At 46.7% G+C, this 23,975-nt stretch overlaps 1 protein-coding gene across 6 annotated transcripts in view; it reads left to right on the top strand.

Moving 5' to 3' along the window:
- The first annotated feature begins 7,277 nt into the window (after window positions 1-7,277).
- Window positions 7,278-23,975, top strand: part of RGS8 (regulator of G protein signaling 8) — a 41,818-nt gene continuing 25,120 nt past the window's right edge. The window contains exons 1-3 of one of the 6 annotated variants that reach the window (XM_045074325.1): window positions 7,470-7,488; window positions 20,965-21,038; window positions 22,955-23,083. In XM_045074325.1, the coding sequence (XP_044930260.1) occupies window positions 23,058-23,083 (26 nt within the window). In that variant the 5' untranslated portion in view covers window positions 7,470-7,488; window positions 20,965-21,038; window positions 22,955-23,057. The other 5 variants (XM_004767917.3, XM_004767914.3, XM_004767915.3 and 2 more) reach the window with 5 other exon arrangements.

Genomic DNA, 23,975 nt, shown 5'->3' with positions numbered 1-23,975 from the left:
AATGAGTATTTATGCCATCCTTCCCAGTGTTACCTCTGGTTCCCTGAATTAGAGACATTATTAATGCATTAAAGATTTTGGAAACTCTACGCTTTCCCGTGGCTTTTCTTTTGTCCTACTTCAATTTGAATCATTTTAATAAGCACTCACTTGGCCTTTGGCAATGAAGAGTCATGGCCCACGACATTTTCTCAGTTATAAGATTCCATCAATTGAAAGATGAGTTATGTTTTTAATACAGCTTTATTATTTGAGGGCCACTGACACGGATGGGGGTCACCAACCTTACCATATTATAAGTATATGCTGATTATAAAATGTCTTGCTACAGAAATGTTCAAATGTGAGGGAAAATGTGTTTTATAATTGAGAAAATGTATTTTATTTCCGTCTTTCAAATAAGGAATAAGCCTCATTAAGGTAGTAGTTTGTAAGAGTTCCTCTTACGGTCTGCCCTCTCTGGGTATCAAAATTTTGATTACAGTAGTCAGCTGGAGTTCAGCCTGGTTCAGATATCTATTTTTAACAATAGCTGAAGGGTTGCTCTTTTTCAAGGCAAGAGAAAGATTATTTAAGAATAAGGGAACTGACTCATGGAAGGGTCAGAGCTTCCTTCTTGTTAGGAAGGGGCTAGCTTCCAGGGTTGCCCCTTAATGGGCTGGAAATTGAAATTGAGTGGAGATGCCTACCTAAGGCAGAAGGATTGGAAAAGTCAAGAGAGGTGAGGCAGGTTTGAGATCACCTGGGCAAGTAGAGAAATTCTCTACCTTTAGAATAAGAGTTTAGAATAAGAGACTAGGTTTAGAGAAACAATTGAAAAACAAAAGATGGGCTTATTAGGTCATCTTTGAGAAAGACCTTGGGATATTTATGAATTATCTTCAGGACTAGCTGGTGGATTCTCAAATTAGGTGGGTTTTGACAAAGGGATGAAGGCAGAGTAGGGGAAAAGAAAAACTAGAGAAGAAGTCAAGATTATTTTGTTCATGGGAGTATTCCTAGCAATGGCATCCTTGGCACAGTGCCTGACCCATAGCACAGTGTGCTAAATAAACATATGTTGATTGAATTAATAAATAACCCATATCTCATGTAGAGGTTCATTTGTTCATTCATTCATCCGTTCAACACATTTTTTTTTTCGTTCAACACATTTTATATTGAGTATATACAGTATAGATGCTCATAAGTGGGTAGATGCAGGTGCCCGATCCTATGGAAGTTTTGAAATTCCACATCTACCAAACACAGGATGTATATAAGTGGTTGACTAAACATGTATCTTAAGCATGTGGACAACACATACCCTGAACTGGAGTGTGTTCTGCTCTTTGTGTCTAATGTCTCATATCTAAGGGCAGGGTGCAGGCTGGGAAATCTCTCTTCTGTTCAGGTAGTAACTCTCTTATTCTTTCATTTGCTTCTGCATTGTCTAGTGACCACTTCTATGTACTGGGCCATTCATGTTCGATATTAGTCTCAGAGGGAATGCTTTCCTAAATGTGTATTTAAGAGTGATTGTAAGCCGTGTTGCAGTTTCTCAAAATTCAGACTTGATCCACAGAGTCCCCTCGATAAGATTCCTGATCTCCATTAGCTGTACCGTTCTGAGTGTGCTGGAATAAAGGAAGATCATTTTCCCTCAACTGTGTTCTGGGAAAATGCGAGTTGGCAGCTATTTGTTATAACATGTCCACTTTTATGGTGCTGCAAATTTATCTCACTTGTATCAGCTGCAGTGGTGGGAAGGGTCAGAATCTGCTCTAGTGTAGGCTTCCAGGTCAGTCCGGAAAAAAAACCAACCCCTTTAGTAGAGGTTATGAATGTTAAAATATCCCCTAGGTGTTCTACCACGCAATTGTTTTGTATATGCAGTGTTGTAGGCTAGTGGTTCACAAGTCAAGTCCATCCATAGGTGCCAAAGGCAAATCAGTGGTCAGAGAAAAATGAAGGAAAAAAAATAGCACAGTGTACTGTGTGTATCTTTGTGTGCATGTGCGTACATGGGCATATGCATGTGTCTGTGACTCTTAATCTCACAAAACAAACTGAGGGTTGCTGGGGGGAGGGGGTTTGGGAGAAGGGGGTGGGATTATGGACATTGGGGAGGGTATGTGCTTTGGTGAGTGCTGTGAAGTGTGTAAACCTGGTGATTCACAAACCTGTACCCCTGGGGATAAAAATATATGTTTATAAAAAATAAAAAAATTAAAAAAAGTAATATTTCCTTATATTAATATTTATGTACCTAAATGTGGGTGCTGGGTTGCCAATTGTACTTTCATGGGAAGAATTATCTTTCATTCAGAGATTATGTCCTGTATGTTTTGGCATCAAAATTACCTTTATTTTATAAAATGATGGCAATGGTAGATAAATTTTTAATGTTCTTATTTGGAAAAATAATGGCCTTGCAGATGCCATTTGGGAATTTTATAAATGTATCTGGGCCATGATTTACAGGTCTGGAAATCACCAAAAAGCTACCCTAGGGACTGTGATGGGCAAAGAAAGATGACTGTTTGCTCTCTAAGAGTAAGCAATTCCGGTGGAAAAATTAGACACTTTGGCAAAATCACCTGCACAAAGTTTACTTCCAAAGCTGTGCTTGATAAGTGGCTTCTGCCCTGATAGGTGAATAAATTTGTATATCTATTTATATATTATATAACCACCCTGAGGCAAAGAAAGATTGTCCAAGGTTTCAGAAGAAACAAACACAAATTGAATCTCTCATAAAGCCTGGATTTCATTTAGTTGCCTATGTCACTTTTTGCTTTTTAATGAAGTTGGGGGGGTACAATAAAAAAGACTGATGTTCAGGAAATGGAGCTAGAAGTACCAGAATGGGCTTCAAAATATGGGATACTCTATGATGTATCAGTGAGCTTTTACTGTGTAACAAAACCTCCTAAAAACTTCTTGACTTAAAACAACAATCATTTATTGAGGTCATAATGATGTAGGTCATTTGGGCAATCTTGGTTGGGCTGGCTTAGTTGATCTTGTTCATGTGTCCACAGTCAGCTGGTATATTGGCTGGTGACTGGATTATCTAGTATGACTTCACATGTCTGGCAGTTGCCTGGCTGTTGGTTGGTAGGACAGTGGTGACTAGATCACATGTTTCTATTCATCCAGTAATCTAGTGTGGATTTCTTTACATGGTGGCCACAGGATTCCAAGGTAGCAAGAGACAGAAAACTCCAGTTCACAAGTGCTTCTCAAACCTCTACTTGTATCATATTTGCTCGTGTCTGATTGGTTAAAGCAAGGTACATGGCCACATCTAGAATCAGCGCAGGAGAGAGTGTCCAAGGGCATGGGTACAGAGAGCTGTGAACAAACCAAGGGCCATCACTTCCACAGTCTACACTCCTGGTGATAGATAATAACTGAGTAGTGGTCTTATCAAATTACTAAGCATCCTTTGTCCAAAGTCTTCCAAGGATTTATTCCAGATGAGCAGGAGAAATATAGTACAGGATTGTAGAATTATGGAAATCGAAGAAAATGTATCGATAACCTAACTTAGCGCTGTCATATAATAGAAGAGGAAATAGAGACTCAAAGAAGTTGGATGGTTTGCTCACAGAGAGCTAGTACAGATAAAAGTTTTAGACATCTATGCCTATACTCTGGGAATTAAATCTTGGGTAAGAAAGAAAACTCTATTTCATCTTTGATTTTTTGAACACATGAATGAGATTAGGTGAAAAAGGCAGAGTGAAACAAGGTATAGCTTCTGCTTTTGTGGGGCTTATAGTCTAGTAGTGGGAATATGCAGACAAGAAACCAGGTAATTAAAATTGTACACACACACGTACACATTTGGATAAGTATAAGATGCTATGAGCGATCAAGGGGGATCGTGAATCCTGAGGGAGCAGATGGGATATCCATTATCCATAGTCTAAACTGCTTACATACAAACCCATGAATTTTCATAACATCCTTATGAGGCAGGTGCAATGAATATCCCAATTTAAAGGAAAAGAAATTGTAGCACAGAAAGGTTAAGTGATGTGCTTGAGGTCACAAAACTGGTAAGTGGCTGAAGTGGAATTTGTATACAGAGTACCTGTTCTTGATGTACCAGAATCCATGTTCTTTATCATTTCTATCTGCTGCCTGTGGAAGTGTGTATGGTTGAAGGATCATTCAGACCTACAGAATGATCTGGTCGAGAACAGAATTCCTGGATAGATATAAATCCTATTCTCTATAAATAACCTCCAGATACATGCACGTTTCAAACTCTGCGAGATCACTCGCATGTGCTCATGTGTGTGTTTGCACATGAACATGTGCAGGCCTGTGCCCTTATGCATCCAAGTATAAGGAGGGTTGAACTCTAACAGACCTCTAAATAGATTGGCCCACAGGATGTGAGGCTCAGCAGCTCTCTTGGCCCCTCTGACTAACCGTGTCTATCCATTCTTCTATTCTGTTTCCTTCCTATGCAGAATCTACTTCTCCTACCCTGGGACAGAGTTATTTTGATTTTGTTTCTGTTTGTTTACTTTCTTTGTTCAAGTTGGCAGCCTCTGCTTTCTCATTGTCAGAGGCTCTCCTCTGCTAAAGGAGGTGCCCCCCTCTCTACTTTTCTTTTCTTAAGCCTTAAGCATTAACTGTGTTTCCTTTGACAGTTGATACTATATGGGAGAGCAAAGAAGGCCTTCCTCAACAATGGCTCATTAAAGAGAGGTAGCCACTTTTGCCAGAAGTAGAATATGCCTGGGAAGGGGAGGGAGCCTAATGAATCACTTAAGACTGAGCTCAGACATTCACTTGTGGGGCGTGTGTGTGTGTGTGTGTGTGTGTGCGCACAGGTATGTGTGTGCACGCACATGTGTGCTTATATTTGCGCATGTGTGCGAGGATGACATACTCTAAGGGAGATATTTAGACTTTGCACCTCACTAAAATGAGGAGGTTATCTAATTTCTGATGTTGGTTCTTCCATGGTTTCTGTATGTCTACACTGAGCAAGACACATCCTAACCATGACCAAGGACAGCTCCTCTATATTATTTTCTACAGCTGCTGTAACAAATGATCCCATGCCAACTGTTCTGTAGGCTGGAAGTCTGACACGAGTCTCCCTGGGATAAAAGCAAGGTGTTCACAGGGCTCTGTTCCTTCTGGAGGCTCTAGGGAAGGGCGTGTTTCCTTGCTTACTTGGATTCTTTAGACTCATCAGGTTCCTTGCAGGGCAGGACTGGGTCCCCTGGCCTTTGAAGCCAGTTTTCAAATGAGAGATTGTAGGGCCATTCTCAATTCCTTCCTACCCTTCAGATCAAGATCAGATCAAGTCTAGCTGATCTAGCTGCCCCAAATCTCTGTACCTTGTTTTTTCCTCTTGGGTATACTGTTTCATGTTGGTGCTTGTCTACTCACTTGGGGATTTACAACATAACCTGGACTGGATTCCCCCCCACCCCGCCCGCCCCTGCCAAGTCCTTCTCCACTCAGTGTCTTGTCAAAGTACAGGTCTGATCATGAAAATGACTTGACCATCATTCTTTTATTTGAAGTTTTTCCCTACCTGGTCACAACGTGCCCCTTCAATCACATCTTCCACCGTGGCCTCCTCCTATCCCACTTCATGTCCTGCTCCAGCCTCTCCAGAAAGAACACTCACTATTCTTCACACCATACCAGGCACCTCTAGACTCCATCCCTTTGCCCAGGCTGTTCCTCTGTCTTGAGTTCCCCCCATTAAACTCAGGCTTGTCAAAATCCACAGGTCACCTTCAAGGTGCAGGTCAGATGAGACCTCCTCTGGGAGGACGAATGTGACGGCTCAGGTGGCTGTCTCTATTTCCCCCTGGTGTGGTGGTGGCACCGAGTCTTCCGCTTACTTATCCATGCGTTAGAGTCACTTAGGTAAGTCTCTCTCCTGTGGATCATGTCAGACCCAAGTCAGTTGTCTTCATTGCCTTTGCTTCCCCGCCAACACGCAGTAGGCTCCGACGACGGCTTGCTGCATTGACCTGATTTTGTTGAACTGCTGTGATGTTTAATGCATCAGTGAGCTGGTGACTGTGACCGTCTGCAGAGGCAAGGTCCAGCTCCCCTGAGGGGTCACCTGGGGCAGCGCTTGTCAGGACTCTGGAGACAGGCCTGAAGAGCACCAGGGGTGGGCAGCTCCCTAGCGCAGCACACTAGTTCTCTACCCTCTTTGCCTCCTGTCCCCTCCCCCCAGAGAAGCCCTTCTCGAGATCTCTCTTCCCCTCATTAGCCAAGCTTGTTGTGTGCTATCCCAGCTGCAGCTTCCTTTGGTCTTCTCAGGCTTCCACTGTTTGTTTATTTTCTTCCCTGTCAGCCTCTTCCTCTGCTGTGGTTGTAAACAGAGCAGATGACTGTCAGCTCTGGGGCCTGAGCAGTGAACCCTGCTACGCCCCAGTGGCAGGTCAAGTAGACCAGCATCAGCTGCTATGGGGTATCCCTCAGGCTCAGAAGCTTCCCCAGGCACTGGCCCAAGCTGCCCAGCAGATTTTGCTCCTGACCATCCCAATAGAACTTCACAGACAGAAGCATCCCAAGACACACTCCATCCCCTCCTGGGGGTGGGGTGGGGTGTGTGCTGCCTCTTTCTCCTGTTCTTAACACCACAATCTCCTGGTCAGAAGTTGGGCAGATGACAGAGGGGGCACTTAGACTTGCCTGCGGGGTAGAGTGACATATGACACCAAATAGTTCACGCATTACACTCTTTCATGCCAATTCTTTTTTCTTCTCTTTGAGAAAGTTGGAGCTGTGCTTGATCTAAAGTGTCTAGCCATTCCAAATTCCCAAGGCAGAGTGGCCTTGCTGGTTGGCTCTGGAAGGGGATAGAGACCACCTTGAAGGCAGGCCAGGAATATGGTGCTCCGGTATCTCCCCCACACCGCCTCATGAAGGGATGTTTCCAACCTGGTCTGTTTTTCAGCCAAAGCAGGTCATCCTCTCTCTCCTGTGCCAGTTACCCCACGTCACCTCCTTCCCCCTGCACAATCTGGGGACCTCCTCCCTCCCCACCTGCCGGCTCTGCCGCCCCCTCTGCTCTCTGCCTCTCCCTGAATTTTCCAGAGCAGCCGGCCCCTCCGTGACGAGCTGTCAGCGGGAGAGCCACACAAGGCAGTGCCATCCTGCTCGAGGCTTCGGTCCTCCCCCGACTCTGCGCATCATCTGTCAGAGTGCCCCTCTCCCTCCCCCCGCTTCCCCACCCCCCCTTCCCTCACCGCCCGCCCGCTCTTCGCTCTTTCCCCGTTCATGAGATGCAAAGCCCCAGGCGAGCAGAGCCAGCGGGAGCGGGGAGCCACGCGCGAGCGGCATGGTGCGGCAGCTCTCCTAGGGGCGCTGAGGTGAGGGGGGCTGCCCTCCGCCACCTTCTCCCCTGTACCGGGAGGTGGCTGACTCTATCACTCAGGGCCTCACCGAACCATGCCCAGCTGGGGCTGGGGCCAGCCATACCTTCCCTGCTGCGCTGCCACTGCCAGACAGGTAAGAGAGAGCTGCTCCTTCCAGCAGGGCCTGGAGGGCTCCCTGGACTGGCCATCCCCAGCCTCGGTCTTGTGAGAAGGGCAGGGCACCTCGGGGCAGAAAAGGCACTGTCCTCCCATGGGTCCTCGTTCATTCTCTCACAGAGCTCTGCAGCGGGGGCAAGCCTGTCACCCCCGCCAGGAGCACGAAGTGCAGGACTTTGCCATTCTTCCCACTCAGTGGGTGCCAAGCTGCAAAGGTTCTTTTTTTTTTTGTTCTCCCTTCTCCTCAGTCCTAACTCCCCAGGTCCCCTGAAACCTGTTTTCTGGCCCTGGAGAGATGCAGTTTCTTCCCTCAGATCCCTGCAGGCTCTGAGAATATTGTAGTTTGCTATCTGGACTCTGACACTGTCTCTTTTCGTTCCATTCATGTCTTTTCTGCTGCTGTTTTCAGTGGATTGCCTGCCCAGCAGTCTGGCTGCCCACGGCATCTGTTTTGTTTTTTCAGCATGCAGGTCTCCAGCGTTGCTGGTGACTAACCCCGGTGACACATGCCGGTGCAGAAGATCTCACTATCCCAATGAGTGGAGGGAGATTTAAAGTACATCTGAGGTCACCAGTTTCTTCTGTGTCCCCCCCCCCCGCTCCCAGCTTTATGGAAGCGTAATTGACAAAATTGGGAGATGTTTCAAGAGTACCATGTGACGATCTGATACACAGAGACATTGTGAAAGGCTCCCCACCATCAAGTGAACTAACAACCATCGGCAGGTCGCCGATTTATTTTATTTTAACTAAAAAGATTTTTTCTATTATTATATACAATGCTGAAATAACATCATAGTTAAAATTTAGCTTACCTTCCAGATTGTTTTCTTAGACATATTCTTAACACTAGACTTTCTGGGGCAAGCGTTCTTTTTTTTTAAAATATAAATATAATTGATATGTAACATTATATTAGTTTCAGGTGTATGACATAATGATTTGATGTATGTATGTGTTGCAAAGTGATCACTGCAACAAATGTGGTTAACATCCATTTCCATACATAGCTACCATTTATTTATTTGGGGGGGGCAGGTCACCAATTGCTAAGCAGTGAGTTGAGGGCACATTTGCCACTTACAGGAGGTGACGAGTCCCTGGCATCAGCTAAATGGGTCCTTCTGAGGGCTGTGTTGGTAGTGACCTTTGGAAGGCGTGGAGGAGGAGAGCGGCTTTTCGCTTTCTGTGTTAGAGCCACTCACTCTCAATGCATTGTTTCACACACACAGGCTTTCAGGTCCTTCTAAGTCTTGATCTTGGGGTGCTTTCAACCTAGTGAAGTAAGGAAGGCCTACCCCAGCCTGCAACTGGGGCTGTTTTTGGATTATTTGTTCCTACAGATTTGGAAACCTTGAGGGTTTTCTTGGAAGATGGGGGGGGGTGCTAGAAAGTGGGGCAGCGAGACAGCTGTTATCCTGAGAGCCTATACATGTTTGGGGAAATCTCAACACTGTGAACGCACAATGTGATATTTATGATGCTATTGATGGCTCTTATTATTTTGGAAATGATAGCCCCGTGAGCACCCAATCAATCCAGTAAACTAGCTTTTATTAACCATTTGCTCTCTGCTCAATCTTCAGAGTAGGTCGATAGGTCTGGGGTGAGCAGGGATTGGAGTCTGTAGAGAGCCCTGTAGCCCACTGTGGCCAGGCATTGGTAAGCTGCCCCAAGGAACCTGGTCCGACAGGCACTTTTTTTCTTTAATTTCACCCAGTGCCAAACACACGAAGAATCTGAAACTTTCTTTTCTGCCCCCCCTTTTTCATTTATTTTGTTTATTTGAGAGTGAGAGAGTACAAGCAGGGGGAGGGGCAGGCAGAGGGAGAGGGAGAAGGCCCCCCCCCTTCCGCCTGAGGTGAGCAGGGAGCCCGATGCACTGTTCAGTCCCAGGCCCCTGGGATCATGATCTGAGCTGAAGGCAGACTTAACTGACTGAGCCACCCAGATGCCCCTGAAAACTTTCTCATGATCGTTGTCTAACTGAATTAAATCTCTTACTGAGGTCAAGATCTTTCTTTCATGGGTCGGTTAACTCTGACCTATAGATCATGGTTGCTTGGTTAATGATAACCATTTCCCAAACGCGAGGTAGTCCCAGGGGATTGAGTAAGAATGTGGTTGGATGGCTGACCGAAACCCATCATATTTCCATTAAAAAAAAAAAAAAAAATCCTCCAAATGAGGATTTCAGTGATGGGTATGCAGCAGCAACGGAGTCTGCTGAAATGTGTGTAAAGTAGGGAAAACCCTGGGGGTCCTGGTTTCAAATTTCCCTAGGGCTGTTGGACAGCTTTGCTTTTGTGGTTTGTAAAATGGGCACAGGAACAAGCACTCAGCTTACCTCCAAAAGGAATACCTCTAAAAGGAATAGTGGTAGCTCCATTACCAGAGCTAGGTATTTTCCCTGCACTATGCTGTTTCATCTTCTCAACTTCCCAGAGCAAACTGAGGCTCGTGGAGGCTAAGAAACTTGGTCAAATTCAGCCAGAGAAGTGAAAGCTATTGTAGGTTGTGACTGCGCCGTGTAAACCTGAGTTTTGCTGTGCATAATAACTTTATGGCTTAGTGTTTTTGTGCTGCCCATCTGATCCCAGGCTCTCTGTTTTGTGCTTTTTAATTTCCTCTTTGTCCAAACACCTCCATCTCCAGAAATGCTCCTTGCTTCTGTCTTTGCCTCAGGGATCAGGAAATTTTTCACTGTCTGGACAGCATCAGCCTTCCCATCAGGGCCTTTATTAGTGTGCTGTGTATGGAATTTCCAAAAGGCTTTTGAGGTTTTCAACAAAATGTCCAAGAAGGAAGAAGGCTTCCGAAAAGCTGAGTGGCTTAAGGTAGATTCCTACCTTCCTACCAGGCCTTGTCTCCCAAGGAAACATGTCAGAATTTGCTCAGCATCTGTGTGCATCAGAGCACACCCACACAGCCCCGGCCCCTCCCCCTGCCCCCAGTGCAGACATTAATGTGCACCCCGCACAGGCACAAAAGCGAGTCACCTCCACTCCCTGAGGGCTCTGTGCAGGGAGGAGCAGATCCCAGAGCAAGATCTGTCCTTGGAGGTGGCCCAGACTCCACTCCACTATTTCCCACCACTAGCCTGCTGCACCAGGGCCAGAGCCCATCCCTGGTCTGATGGCTATGGAGTTTCCTTTTTGTGTGACTCTAAGTGGCTGGCCAGAATGGAGCTGGGAGGAAGGCTAAAGTCGTTGAAAATGGAGGATTAGCAAGAGCCTGTTTTATATTCAGAGGCGGGGAGAGTGCTGGAGCTGCTTTCTGCCCACAGCTGTAGACCCTGATGGCAAGTGGTAAAGCTTTTGTGCCTGCCTCAGGAGGGGAAGAGATTGATAGCCAGTGCCCTGGCACTGTGAGATAGGAGAGAGCCACACTGCAATTATGATGGCCCCTCGTACTGACATCGCAGCCCCAGGGCTTTGAGAACGAGGTCCTGCTGCTTCCGATTCTCGGGCCTGCCGCCCCTTCCTCTGCAGCCTCCAGCCCCGCCCCCATTTGGTGCTGGGCCCCTGCTTTCTAGGACTAAGATGCTGTCAATATGACTTCATGTTTTCCTGACGCTGAGTAATGCACAATCCATGTTTGCTTACGCAACAGGAGGTTGGCATGGCCTTAGGAATTCTGATTTCATAGATAAGAAAGCAAGGTCTTCAGCCAAGATGACCCAGCCACGAATGGGCAGAGTTGGAACTTGAACCCTTGTCACCAGACGCTGGAGCCTATGCCGTGTCTATGACTTTAAGTTGCCTCTCCCTGCCAGCATCCTGCTGTAAACATGATCTCACTCGCCTGTCCACCGTCCTCTCCCTGCCAGCATCCTGCTGTAAACATGGTCTCACTCATCTGTCCACTGGCTGGCTCAGTTATGTTCAACAAACATTTGTGGAGCATCTTCTTGGTACCAGGCACTGTGCTAGATGTTGGAGATGCAGAGATGAAAAATATAGCTTTCATGTATGCAGTGTTTGCATAGATAATGTACTATGCCTGGTACGCTGCTTGGCACTCAGGAGATACCTAAATGTTAGCTGAATAAATGTATGAATGAATGAATGCATGAGTGAATGAATGAATGAGCCCACTTTCTTGCCCTTGGTGGGGTTAAGAGTCCAGTTAGGAGAAGAGAGTTGTGGGTACCTAATCACGGCATGTTCTGATGTAGAGAAGCGTGTCTGGATCACAGAGACCAAAGACAAATGAAAGTAGGAACCAGGAACCATGGAGCAGAACATGGAGCAGAGCAGTACTAGTAAGAATGGAGAGGAGGGGACAGATGTGAGAACTGCCAGGGAGATTCAATCAGTGTGATTTGGTAATTGGCTGACTCTAGGAGATGAGAGAAAAGGAGTCCTGTCTAATTACTCCCCTATTTCGGGCTTGAGTTACTCAGTGGATGGTGGTGTCAGAAACTGACACCAGGAATTCCAGAGGAAGAAGATTTGTATGTGTGTGTGAGGTGACAGGGGGCTGGGGGATAGAATGGGTCAGGAAAAGAAGGGGTGATTGTGTTCTCGATTTTTAGATGAATGTATATTTGTTGTGTCTGTGGGATACCGGAGGGGGTATGTTCAGCAATCCACGGGCCATGACAATTTATATAATTAGAAGACGGTCTGGAATTAGTGGAAAACATATTCAGAAATGATCAGAATACCTGATACGGTTGGGACTCTGAGCAAGGATGAGATTTCCCAGGAGCATTTAAGGAGAAAAGTGCAGGAAGCCAAGACTGGAGGGCAGGAGAATGTCAGCATTATGGGGGAGCAGGGGAGGGGCCAGCAAAAGAGACCCACGGGAAGACCAGTTAGGAGAGTGTAAGGCTAAGGAGGTCAAGGGGATGGAGGTGCCTGGCCTGAACGGTCACCGTGGCAAATGAAGCTAACAGCCCCATAAGGGTAAGGCCCGTTGGACCGCTGAGCCTCACAATATAGAGGTCGCTCTTTCAGCAAAATGGTAGGGATGGAAGTCGAAGTGTAAAGGTCTGATGAAAGGGTCGGAACTAGGGAAACAGGAAATGTTTTGGGTAGTTTTGCTGACAATATGAGGACCCCTCGCCTACCCCCAGGGAGAATTCTTTTTGAATGAAAGTATTTTTATTTGTAAATGTAGAATAATAGCATGGGGGGAAGGACAGAGTATAAAGATAAAGGGTTGGTGAAGCCAGGCAGGTGGGAAGAGGGGCTGAAGTGCAGAGGAGAAAGGATCTTCCTGGAGTAGACACATCTGGGAGTGGTGGGTAGGAAGTAAGCTTGTGTGTAAATTTGGATAGACTCGCAGGAGAGGAGACAGGGAGAGAGGTTGAAATTTCTCATACTTGAGGGCTTGATTATCTTGGTGAAACAGATCAGGCTGGGGGTGTGGAGGATCGTGCTTGTTGCTCTGTCTGTCCCTGTGCTGTGGCTTCCTGCCCCTCAGCTGCTGGTCTCTGGAAAGCTCGTTCAGAAAAACCAAGTTTGCTGTTTAAGGCTCGATGACAACAGGAATGGAGAAGGTTTGAGGAGGTAAACAAACAGATCATCGTTTGCAGCCTCGTCTGCCGCCCTAGATTCCAGATTCCAGATGTGCGGGTGGGCAACTCGGGAGTGGAAGAAAGGATGTAGTGGGATTCTATCCCTGGAGCTCTGGGCTGGAGTCCTGGCCATGCCTTAAAAATGTGATCTTGGGCAAATTCTTTAAAATTTAATTTCTGTAGGTGATATCTAAGAGTCATACCCATTCTAAGCCTCTACGGATTTTGGCACCTGCTTCCTGGAAGTCAAATAAAAGGCTTTTCTGAAAATGGATTTATTCATGGAGAAGAAAACTTACAATACAGGAAATAAATACCCCATTCAAATTGCCTCTTTCTATATTTCAGTTTCCTTACACTAAAAGTTTACACTTTGTAGGCTCATTTTACTGAAGCACATATTGTCAATGGTCATACTATTTATAACATTTTTATGCATAATTTCAAATATACACAAGTCAAGAAAATAGAACAATGAGCATCTGTGCACTACCTCCTGCTTCCCAGCCTAGATGATTTTGAAGCAATTTGCAGACAGCATAGCATTTCAGTTCTAAATATTTCAGAATGTATCTCTAAGTAAAAAGCTGCTTAAGAAAAAAAATAACCTCAATGTCGATATCATACTAATAGCAATATCTAATCAGTGCTCAAATTTCCCCAAATTATCTCATGATATTTTTTTTATGGTTTTAAATTCGAATCAGGATCCAAAATATATTCCACATACTACATTTGGTTGATGTGTTTCTTTAAATACATAGATATATATCCAACGCTGCTGACCACTGTTGGAGAGACAGTCCTGTAATTCCTATAATCCTATAATGTCTCCTGATTTTGTGTCGTTTTGCCCCATCTTCATGTGCCATTTAACTTAGGAGGCCTAAGGAACAATTTCTGTTTAGAATCCAAAGTCTCTGAAGTTTAATTTTAAAATTCCTTCTAGACACACTTAAAAGGAGAAGCATAAAGATAGTAAAGAGAGAAAAGAGGGAGAAAAAAGAAAAGGCTGCAGTGAGTAGCAAGGAGACAAATGATGGATTGAGACAATGAAGAAGGTAGCAGAGACACTTGTCACCCCCTCTACGCCTAGACGCCTAGACATTTGAAAATCCTCCCAAACGTGTTTCACTTTTGTTTCACCTCTGCTAGCAGATAGTAAACATGAATCTTTAAATAATAACATTGTATTTATTTAGTACACTTTCCAAAGCAGTTTATCAACTAGTTGAGCAGGTGTCAACCAAATAATCTATGGGAAGTAGGGAAGGAGCAGGATTTCTAATTCCCATTTTACAGATGACGAAGCTGATAGCTAATATGACTGGCTCACACTAAACACTCATTTGCCATTTGCCAAGCATTGCTTGAATCCCTCAGTGAAGCTGTATAACAATCCTTTAACAAGCCTACGGCAGTGGTGCTGTGATCTTCCTCTTACCTGTGATGAAAATGACTCAAGGAGAGTAACTTGCTACAGTTACAGATCTGGCAGATTACAGAGTGGGGATGGAAACTCAGCCTGGTCACTCACTCTTCTTTTTTCCAGGTCAGTCTACTTACCACTAACTCAGCAATCTCTCTCTTTCTCTTTTTAAAATTTTTTTTTGCATATACTTGCTTGTTGGCAAAATTCTCTTTAAAGAGAAGCTCAGAGCATCACAAAACGTAACACAGATTTTCCTCCATTTAGGATGGGGTTATGTCCTGAAGAACTTATCATAAGCTGAATATCCTAAGTTGAAATATCATAAGTTGAAAATGCATTTAATGTACCTAACCTACCAAACATCATAGCTCAGCCTAGCCTACCTGAAACATGCTCAGAAAACTTACATTAGCTATCGATGGGTAAAATCAGCTAACAGAAAAGGCTATTTTAAAATAAAGTGTTGCATATCTCCTGTAATTTATTGAGTATTGCACTGAAAGTGAAAAACGGCAGGGTTGTAAGTGTACAGGGTGGTTGTAAGGGTATCAGTTGTTGACTCTGGTGTTCAGGTGGCTGATTGGAGCTGAGGCTCGCTGCCACGGAGCTGTATCACCAGAGAGCATCCTGAGATCGCCACATATCACCAGCCTGGGAAAAAGAGCAAAAGGCGAAATTCAAAGTGTAGTTTCCACTTAATGTGTATCACTTTCTCACCATGGTCAAGTCAGACAATCATAAGGGAACCCTGATAGGTGGAACGGTCATAAGTGGGGACCGACCGTGGTAGGGTATACAGTGGACTAGAATTTGCAAATCATTTTCCTTCCCAGAGACACTTTCATTACTTTCTTATAACCATTCTGAGAAATAGGCAGGTAATTGTAGGTTTTACAGAAGAGGAAATTGAAATTCAGAGCTCTTCATCATGTTAGTGATTGCATAGCTATCTAGTTTAGGTAGTTATTGTCACAGAGCTAGTTAAGGTAATTAGCGTCACAGAGCTAGTTAAGGTAGTTATTGTCACAGAGCTAGTTAAGGTAGTTAGCGTCACAGAGCTAGTTAAGGTAGTTAGCATCACAGAGCTAGTTAAGGTAGTTAGCATCACAGAGCTAGTTAAGGTAGTAGCGTCACAGAGCTAGTTAAGGTAGTTAGTGTCACAGAGCTAGTTAAGGTAGTTAGCATCACAGAGCTAGTTAAGGTAGTTAGCATCACAGATCTAGTTAATGGCAGAGTTAGGACCAGAGGCCCTTTCTTCCCATTCCAGTTCCTGCGCTTGTTCAGTTCTCTTGGCAAACCTCATGGGCCGACACCTTTGCCTGCTGACTTCTTTCCACTACCCTTCTGATGTTCCTTGTGAGAAGTTGAGCAGACTTATTACAAATTAAATATCCGGATGCTCGAACTGATGAGCAGGAAATGAGGCTGTTAATACTCAGAGGAATGAAATCGAGACTTTTTTTTTTTTTTTTTTTTAGATTTTTGGGCCGAGTGGCCTCTTTCTGTCCTTCCTTTCCCTGTGTCCTTCCAGTCTCCATGGAAACCCCAAATCAATGCAGCATATGTTGATTCATGTTTCTGCTGTTACTAGGAAGCTACAAAGTGGAAATTGCTTTTAAAAGATTTGTGGAAGAGCTTTAGCATGCTGACCAGAATTCAAATCTAATATCTGAATGACTGTTTTATTAAAAGCTTTTAATATGGTACTGTCCTAGGTGGTATGTTGATTAAATAACCACACAGGGGGCGTTTGGCAATAAACCTCCACCTCTACTAACATGGCTTTTAAAAATATTATATTGCAGACTTTAATTCCCTTTATCTTCAATTTAATTACATTTTTGTGGCCTGTGTGACAATGCCAGGTACTCCTTTTGCTCTTGATTAATTCTAGCCTGCCCTAACCGGGCTGTGGGGAACAATAGTTTCCAAATGCCTTAGGTACCCATGCTGCTGCCCCGAGAGTCATTAGCATCAGACCGATTTCAGACTTGACCCAGAGACCGCGGAAGTCTAACATGTTTCCTCCATAAGAAATCCTCAGTGATTTTTCAGATTTTTTTCATGAACTCAAAATCAAATGCAGCTGACATTTATTAAACACCTGCTTCATACAAAGCAATGAGAATTGATAGCAAGGGAGTAAGTCATAGAGTCTTCATGGAATACGTAGTCATTTGGGAGGATCAGAAAACATAAATCACAAGGATAACCTACAGACTATGTTATGGACTGTCAGAGAGTCACGCAGCAGTGTGGTGGTATTCGGATGGAGGGATTCCTTCTTCTTGAGACCGTTCTGAAAAGCTTTGGAAAGGAGAATTTTTATCTTGAAGGTATTAGGTTTAGAGAAGGAATTGGGAGTTAAGAGGCAGATCGAGGGGCGCCTGGGTGGCTCAGCGGGTTAAAGCCTCTGCCTTCGGCTCAGGTCATGGTCCCAGAGTTCTGGGATCAAGCCCCGCATCGGGCTCTCTGCTCAATGGGGAGCCTGCTTCCTGCTCTCTCTCTCTCTGCCTGCCTTTCCGCCTGCCTGTGATTTCTGTCAAATAAATAAATAAAATCTTAAAAAAAAAAAAAAAAGAGGCAGATCGAGGGGGGCAGGGGGAACATTTTGGGCAGAGGGGGCAATGGAGAATCAGGTGTGTGGGTGCATGTGTGTATGCACAATGGGATACAAGACTGGATAGCTAAATGGGACCAAATTGTGAGAATTTCAGGCAGGACAAAGCATTACCATGAAGTCCATCAAAAATTACTCGATGGACCATTTATGGTACCTGATCGGTGGGTAACTCTGGTAGTAGTGTAGTGTGCCGGGAGGTTAATGGGGATGGGGAGGCGATGACATGGGGGCAGGAAAATCAGCTACTTAGGAGGGGGTGGATGAGGCATACACCATGGGAGGTGCCCGGTAACCTCCGAGGGGCCGGGTCAATGGATGGGGGGGCGGATAAAATTGAGAAGTGTTTCAGAAATATAAAGATAAGTTTTAAAAATCAATTCAACAGGGCAATAGAGAAAAAGAAACCAGAAATACCTACACTCATTACCCCGAGGGACTAGGACAGTCATTTCATGAAGAAGCAGGGGGAGCCCGGCAGGAAGGGAGGACTCGGAGGGCAAAGTGGTGTTTCCGACACAGTTGCATCTGCAGAGTCTGGGAAGGATGGAATTGTCTAGCTGTCCCCTGGAAAAGCCAGTCTGGAGCTCATGAGAGGCAGGAGTGAGCATCAGGGCCAGAGAGATGCAGCAGCCCAGGCCTGGGAAGGGTGGGTTTCCCAGGAGGAGCAAACCAAGAACGGGAAGGGCTGAGGTGTGTGGGGCAGCCTGGGAAGCCAGAGCAGGGCTCGTAATGCCTGTTTGGCTGGGAAAAACCATGTGTCACCGCCAGCGGAGATGTCCCGTGCCCAGTCTCCAGCCAGAAACTCAGGAGTAGTAACGAGAAAAGAATCTAGAGCTCTGTATTCCTGGGCCAGGGCTAGAAGTCCTGGGACACAGAGTCCAAGGAGACGAGTGCGTTTCTCACTAGCACTCCAGCCTGCTTGCCTTTGCGTATCTCTCTCCTTCAGGAAAGGAGACCATGCCAGAAAGCTTACGCTCTCCGTTCCACTTCATCTCAGCCTCCCCACCCCGCCCCTGCCCAGCACCTGGAATTCCTTATGCACCTGCCTCTATGGAAAGGAAGATTTAACTTAGAGGCCTCCCCTGAGAGGGGGCCAGTCCTAGGTCTGTGCTTCTCAAACTAGGGTGCTGTGTGGTTACGTTTTGGTGTTCAGGAACATTTCGGTTAAAAAAAAATAGTCTTAATTTTTTCTTTCTACTCGTGCCGGATGCACGTCTGCATACTCTTGTCTCTCTGCTCTTCATATTCCTGCTCTTTCTTGAAACTTTGTTAATGATTTTATCTTTCCTTAAACATTCGGGTTGGTTTATTGACTTCCTATGACCATATTATTTTTCCAAAAGCTAATTGAAGATTCCAATGCCTTAATATTAGTCAGCCTCCATCTGAGACTTGGGTCCCTCTGCAGCCCTGCCCTATCTCCTCAATGCCTTTCAATCCCGGTTGCCAGATGGGACAGCATGAGACTTGGAGGGGCCCTTTATCTCACCATTTCAGCACCGGACAAGGAGTCCCGTGAGGATACCACCTTTGTGTTAAAGCAAAGGGCAGAGCAAGCGTTGGGAACAGGAAGTTTGGTAGCAGGCACCCGCTCTGCCACTGTAACTGGCTTGCCTCTGTTTCTCCGTCTGTAAAATGGGGTTGATAAAGATGTCAGTCTTGGAAGTTTGTTGCGAGAGTTAAGTAAACAGCGGTGCAGGTTTAGCCCCATGTCCTGGCACATAACGAGGGCTTGTTGGACAATGGCTCTGTGCATGAATTGGAGAGGCTCCACCTTACCATAGAACCTAGTCTTGGATAAGGGAAGTGCTTGTCAGTGGGCTTTTATTCCCCGTTTAACTCTGAACCTGTTTTGTACAGTGCAGTGTATGAATAAAATATCCAGAAGCAAAGGATTCGCTAACATCAGCATGCAAAGCAGGGGTTCCAAAGAATGGGAAACATTTCTTTGGCGTCTCATTTCATAACACTAAGTTCCCTTTACCTAACAGAGGCACACTGTGGACACTTTGCGAGAGAGACAATGAGTCACTGTGGAGGCAGCATCAGACTTTTTATTTCATCCCCTCATCCCGCAGTGTGGGGTTGCGGCAGACTGCGGGAATACAGGTCATGCCACCAGTAGATCTGCCAGGAATTCTGGGTCCCGGCATGACGTGGTGGGAAGAGCTCCACTGTAAGAGTTCTGAGAAAATAAATCTGGTTCTTGAGTTGCCTCAATTTTCTCATCTGTAACTCAGGGATAATAATAACCTCTCCGGCTCTGGAATTGAGTAGTTGATAACAATACAAGAATATGCTTTCTACGTTATAGGAGGTTAAACAAATGCAATCTAATATTTTTAGTATCAAGCCATCACTTTCCCTGGAGATTTCTGATGCCTCCAGCAAATGTCACCTTCTGGGTATCCAAAATGACTTGTGGTAAAGGTTAGGTGCATTTGGAGCTAGTTCCTGAGTGGGAGCAGGAGACTAGAGTGGAATGGGGAGAAGGGATGCTTTGTCCCAGGGCAGGGATTTGCAAACTTCAGACGCATCAGAATCACCTGGGAGGCTGAGCTCTGTCCCCTGAGTTTCTGATTCTCTAGGTCTGGGGGTGGGGCCCGAGAATTTGCATTTCTAACACATTCCCAGGTGATGCTGACGCTGCTGGTCCAGGGACCATACTCAGAGAACTACCGTACTAGGGCAAGCAGGAAGAGACAGCCCTCCTTCTGGAACTGAAACAGGCAGTGTCAAGATCCATGTGGGTAAGGTGGTTTGGAAGAAAAAAATTGCAGAAGACAGAAAAATTAGGGATAATGTACCGATTGGGCAGAACAAAGGGAAAAGTCTCACTCCATCACGAATGCAAGCAGGGGGAAGTTGCTAGGTGATGGATGAGGGAGAGAGGTGAATTTCCACTGGAGGAAAAGCCAGGAGCACAGAGTTGGAAATGTACATGTTTTGAGGAGGCAGAGGAGGTGGAAATTTCTCATTAAGAAGTGAGGAGTGGTGTGTTTGGTGCTGGGGGGTGGGAGTAGAGACAGACGTGGGGGGGGGGGGAGAAATGCCTCTGCGGAGTCAGGGGGACAGCTGAGATGTGGCAGAGGGGGTAATTGCAGGGCTGTGTGGTTTGGCTTGGTAGTGAAGCACAATAGAAATTGGGAGAAAGGGGGTGGAATGTAGATGTGTGACCTGCCCCGTAGCTTTCTTGCTCTCTGCATTTATCACATCACATCACACCCAGCAAGACAGCCCCCCTCCTCCTGGCTCATTAGGAGATTTGATTCGGCTCGGCTCCTGCTGTCAGCAGCTGTCTGGGGCAAGATCTTTATGCTCCCTGCTCCCTGAGCAGCACCAGCCTTCAGCCAGCAGCAGAGCTCATTAGAAGAGGGCCCCCTGGACACTTGATTTTCAGCTCATCGGTGGCCGGAAAGAGTTAATACCTACGGCTTCGCTGCCCCCTGCATAGCCTCTGGGTGCAGAGGGAGGCAGCTTTGGGCTGTGGGGACTTCTCCCTGAGCTGCAGCCCGAGAGCAAGGAAGCAGGTTAGTGAAGAGGAAGGTACGGGAGGAGTGCCAGGAGAGCTCTGCTCAGGGGCACCTCCTGCATCCTGCCAGCGAGCACGGGCGTGCAGACTGTGCCCGGGAGCTGAGCCGCCGCCCGCTGGGTGTAGGCTGCTTCAGTATTTACTGGATGTGACAAGCAGAGAGAAGAGCTTTCCGCGGGGCCGCTTGCTGCCCAGCTCAAGGGGTGGGAGGTGTGTTGTGCATGCATGCGTGTGTGTGTGTGTGTGTGTGTGCACGCACGAGTGTGCGCGTGCATTCGTGCACGCGTGTTCTTCACCCAGCAAGGATCTGACTGCTAAAAGATAGATCTACTCTTTCCCCAGAACTCCTTAACCCGCAGCCTCTCTGACCACCCAGTTGGCAAAGACCCGCAGGCCATGAGGACTGGTCAAAGACAGTGAGTACTGCATTTGTTTTTCTCTTTGCTCTTCAAGGTGCCCATGTGTGCTGATTGCATTATCCATATTTAATTAACCTGCCTCTCCGTGCATCTTGATTGCTTTCTCCCCGCTGAGACTCTTAGTTTCTCTTCCCCTCTTTAAAAATCTTTGCTCTTTGCTTTTAACCTTTGTTTTTTGTTTTTCCTTGAGTACCCGCTTTCCATTATGTGCCATCCTGTGTGCCCCAGAGTCACCTGTCACTTGATGTCCACCTAACAGGGCACATTGCCATGGGCCTTCCCGGGTTCTGGGGACCCCAAACTCCGTCCCCACCAAAAGTCGAGGGCCAGATGGAATTAGAGCCCCCAAGGTGCTGGGATGAATGAGGAAGCTGGGGCCACAGTCTCCTGCAGACTCATTGAATTGAAGTCAAGGCTGAGCTAAGTGAAGGGATGGGGAACGGTCTGGGGGGCGGTGGTGGGCAGCACGGGATTTGGGAGGGAGAGAGGCAGGCGTGCAAGCAGCCCCGGCAAGCCAGGGTGAGCTAGCAGTGGGAACGGGAAGAGCCACAAGGCAGTGACTGCAGGCCTGGTAATGCCTGCCCCAAATGACCTTGCCTGCTGTGTCTGTGGGGAGCCATCCCTGGTTCTGTTCAGCACTAGGGTAACAAGGGCCCCTGGTACGGGCTTTCCCTCCTTCCGGTGATATAGACCATGAGCAAGAGAAAATGAGGCATAGGTGACCCAAACAGTGATTTCTTGCAGCTGGAAGAGAACCTTAAAACTGGGAAAGGCTTCGATTTCCTGACTCCTGGGCAGGCAGGTGGATGCCCCGTTAGGACAAAGGTTAAGGGAATGTCAGTCTGAGCTCAGTCTCCTTGAGGATGAGCTTTGATACAAAGTCTAACTATTTTTATGTATTTGTTTATTAATCTTTAGCTTTAACAAAGCAATCTTTTAATTTTATGAATTTTGGTATTATTAGAGAAGGTATTTAAAAAAAAGTTTTTGTGAAACATTCTGTGTAATAGCAAAATAATTTAAACGGAGTAGATCGAGTAGGGGCCTTATCTATCTAAATTAGGTTTCTTTTAAAATGGATTCTATGTTTGGTGTCAGGGTTCCCCGGGGGAGCCCTTTACGGATAGGCTGCTCTCTTCATGTGTTTCTTCCTATCATTTCTGTGGAACAAAGGGTTTGAAGCACTGAGAAAGGGGACCCTCTGGAGAGAGATGATCAGTCACCAAGCCCTCAACCTCAGTATCCCCTTTCCTGCTGTTCTCCACGCTCCAGGTCAGGAACGGGCTAGTCCCCAGGCTGCGGAAGGAAGGTCGGTGGCCTCCATCTGGGCAGGAGAGAGTGGCTTGCATATTCATTTTTTCCAGCATGGGCCTGGGATCCTGTAAAAGGAGCAGGCCTGTGCAGTGGCCAGGGGGCCTGACAAGTCTCCCTAGGAGTTACTCTAGCCTTCCCCCCTACTCACACCCTCCCAACGCTCCGGGATGGGTTCCCTGAGAGGGAGGCGAGAATCAGAAGAGCAGCCAATCAAGTAATTCTGGAGCAAGTGCTGACCCCCTCCCCCATCCGTGGCTGGCTGGTCACTTGGGCCCTGCTGGAATGAGACAAAGAGAACAGAAATTTTTGGCTTGCCGGGCCCCAACCTTCCTCCCCTGGGGCACGTGCCCCATTTCACTGTCCATGGGCAGTTCTTGGGGAACTAGATGCTCCTGACCCACAGGCAGCAATAGAATCCAGCCAGCAGGCCCTCCCGGCTCACCCTTAGCCTGTCACCCTCCCTTAGGACAAGCAGGCCTGTGTGGGGAGGGGCTGTGTCGGGGGAGGCATTCTGCCAGCAGACGCCGTCTGAGAGGATCTGTAGCACAGTCAGACCAGAGAGGGCCACCCCCCTCTTACAGCAGATTCTTTGATTTTAGGTGAGAGGCCGCGAAAGGGAAAATCCCTGTGCCCCGCAGTCCTATCTCCCGCCCTGACGTCCCTGCACACCGGCCAGAGGGTTAACCGTAAGCGCGTGCCTGTATGGCCGCTTTACTGATGCCACGCAGGTAATGATGCTCACCTGTCTCCCCGCCCCTGCCCTTCCCCCTCCCTGCCCCTTCCCCCCCTCCGCTTTGCTTCTCACCCGCGTGAGCCTGCCCCAGCCGTCCACTCCCTTGGGTGGTCCATTCCCTCGGGCCATCGGTGCGGCTGGTGCACCCCTTCCTGGTGCCCTTCTTGCAAGGTTGTGGCCTTGCAAGCAGAACCTACCTCAGGGCCAAAGCCTCCCATTGACTGCAGGATTCAGGGGGTGGGCCCTTGTGTGAGCTTGCATTGAACCAATTAGGGGCGGCTGTAGGGTCCTGGAACAGGGAAGAAAGATGAGGGCAAGCTTGCTTCTTTTTGCTTTTCTTTCCTTCCTTCCTTCCTTCTCCTTTTGAAGGAACCTTAACCTTTGACTCTCACTTCTGCTCCCGTTATTTCAAACCTAACTAACAAGGTTATAATTCAGATCTCAGCTACACAAGATGGAAAATCAAAACCATGGGGCCCCAAAGAATTTTTTGTGGAAGATTTTTCCAGACTACTGGGGAGAACCACCATTGTCTCGGTAACGAGTATACCCTTTACACGGGCCCCCGCGGAATGTCTTTAGATGGCGTGTGTGGATTTGCTGTTTTTTTTTTTTTAAGTCCTCTTAATTGTTCTTGGGGGCCTCGACCTGACTATTATGTTATTGAGGATCCTGGGGCACCAAGGAGTGAACTGGCTTGCGGGAAGTTGGGTTTTGGCCTTGGTACAGCCCAAGCAAGACCTTGACTTGAATTCACGGAATGTGGTGACTCAAGGGCCCTTAATCCGTTGCTCTCACATGGCCTGGTGGCAGAGCACCCTGTGATTTATAAGAGTGAGTGGCCAGGATGCTCACCATCGCAGGAGAGAGAATGGCTATCACCAGTG

Source organism: Mustela putorius, unplaced genomic scaffold (genome assembly GCF_011764305.1).
Source record: "Mustela putorius furo isolate JIRA1106 unplaced genomic scaffold, ASM1176430v1.1 tig00537335_pilon_pilon_pilon, whole genome shotgun sequence".
Classification (NCBI taxonomy): Eukaryota; Metazoa; Chordata; class Mammalia; order Carnivora; family Mustelidae; genus Mustela; species Mustela putorius.
The sequence above is the reverse complement of the archived record's forward strand: the minus strand, read 5'-3'. Positions and strand labels throughout refer to the sequence as shown.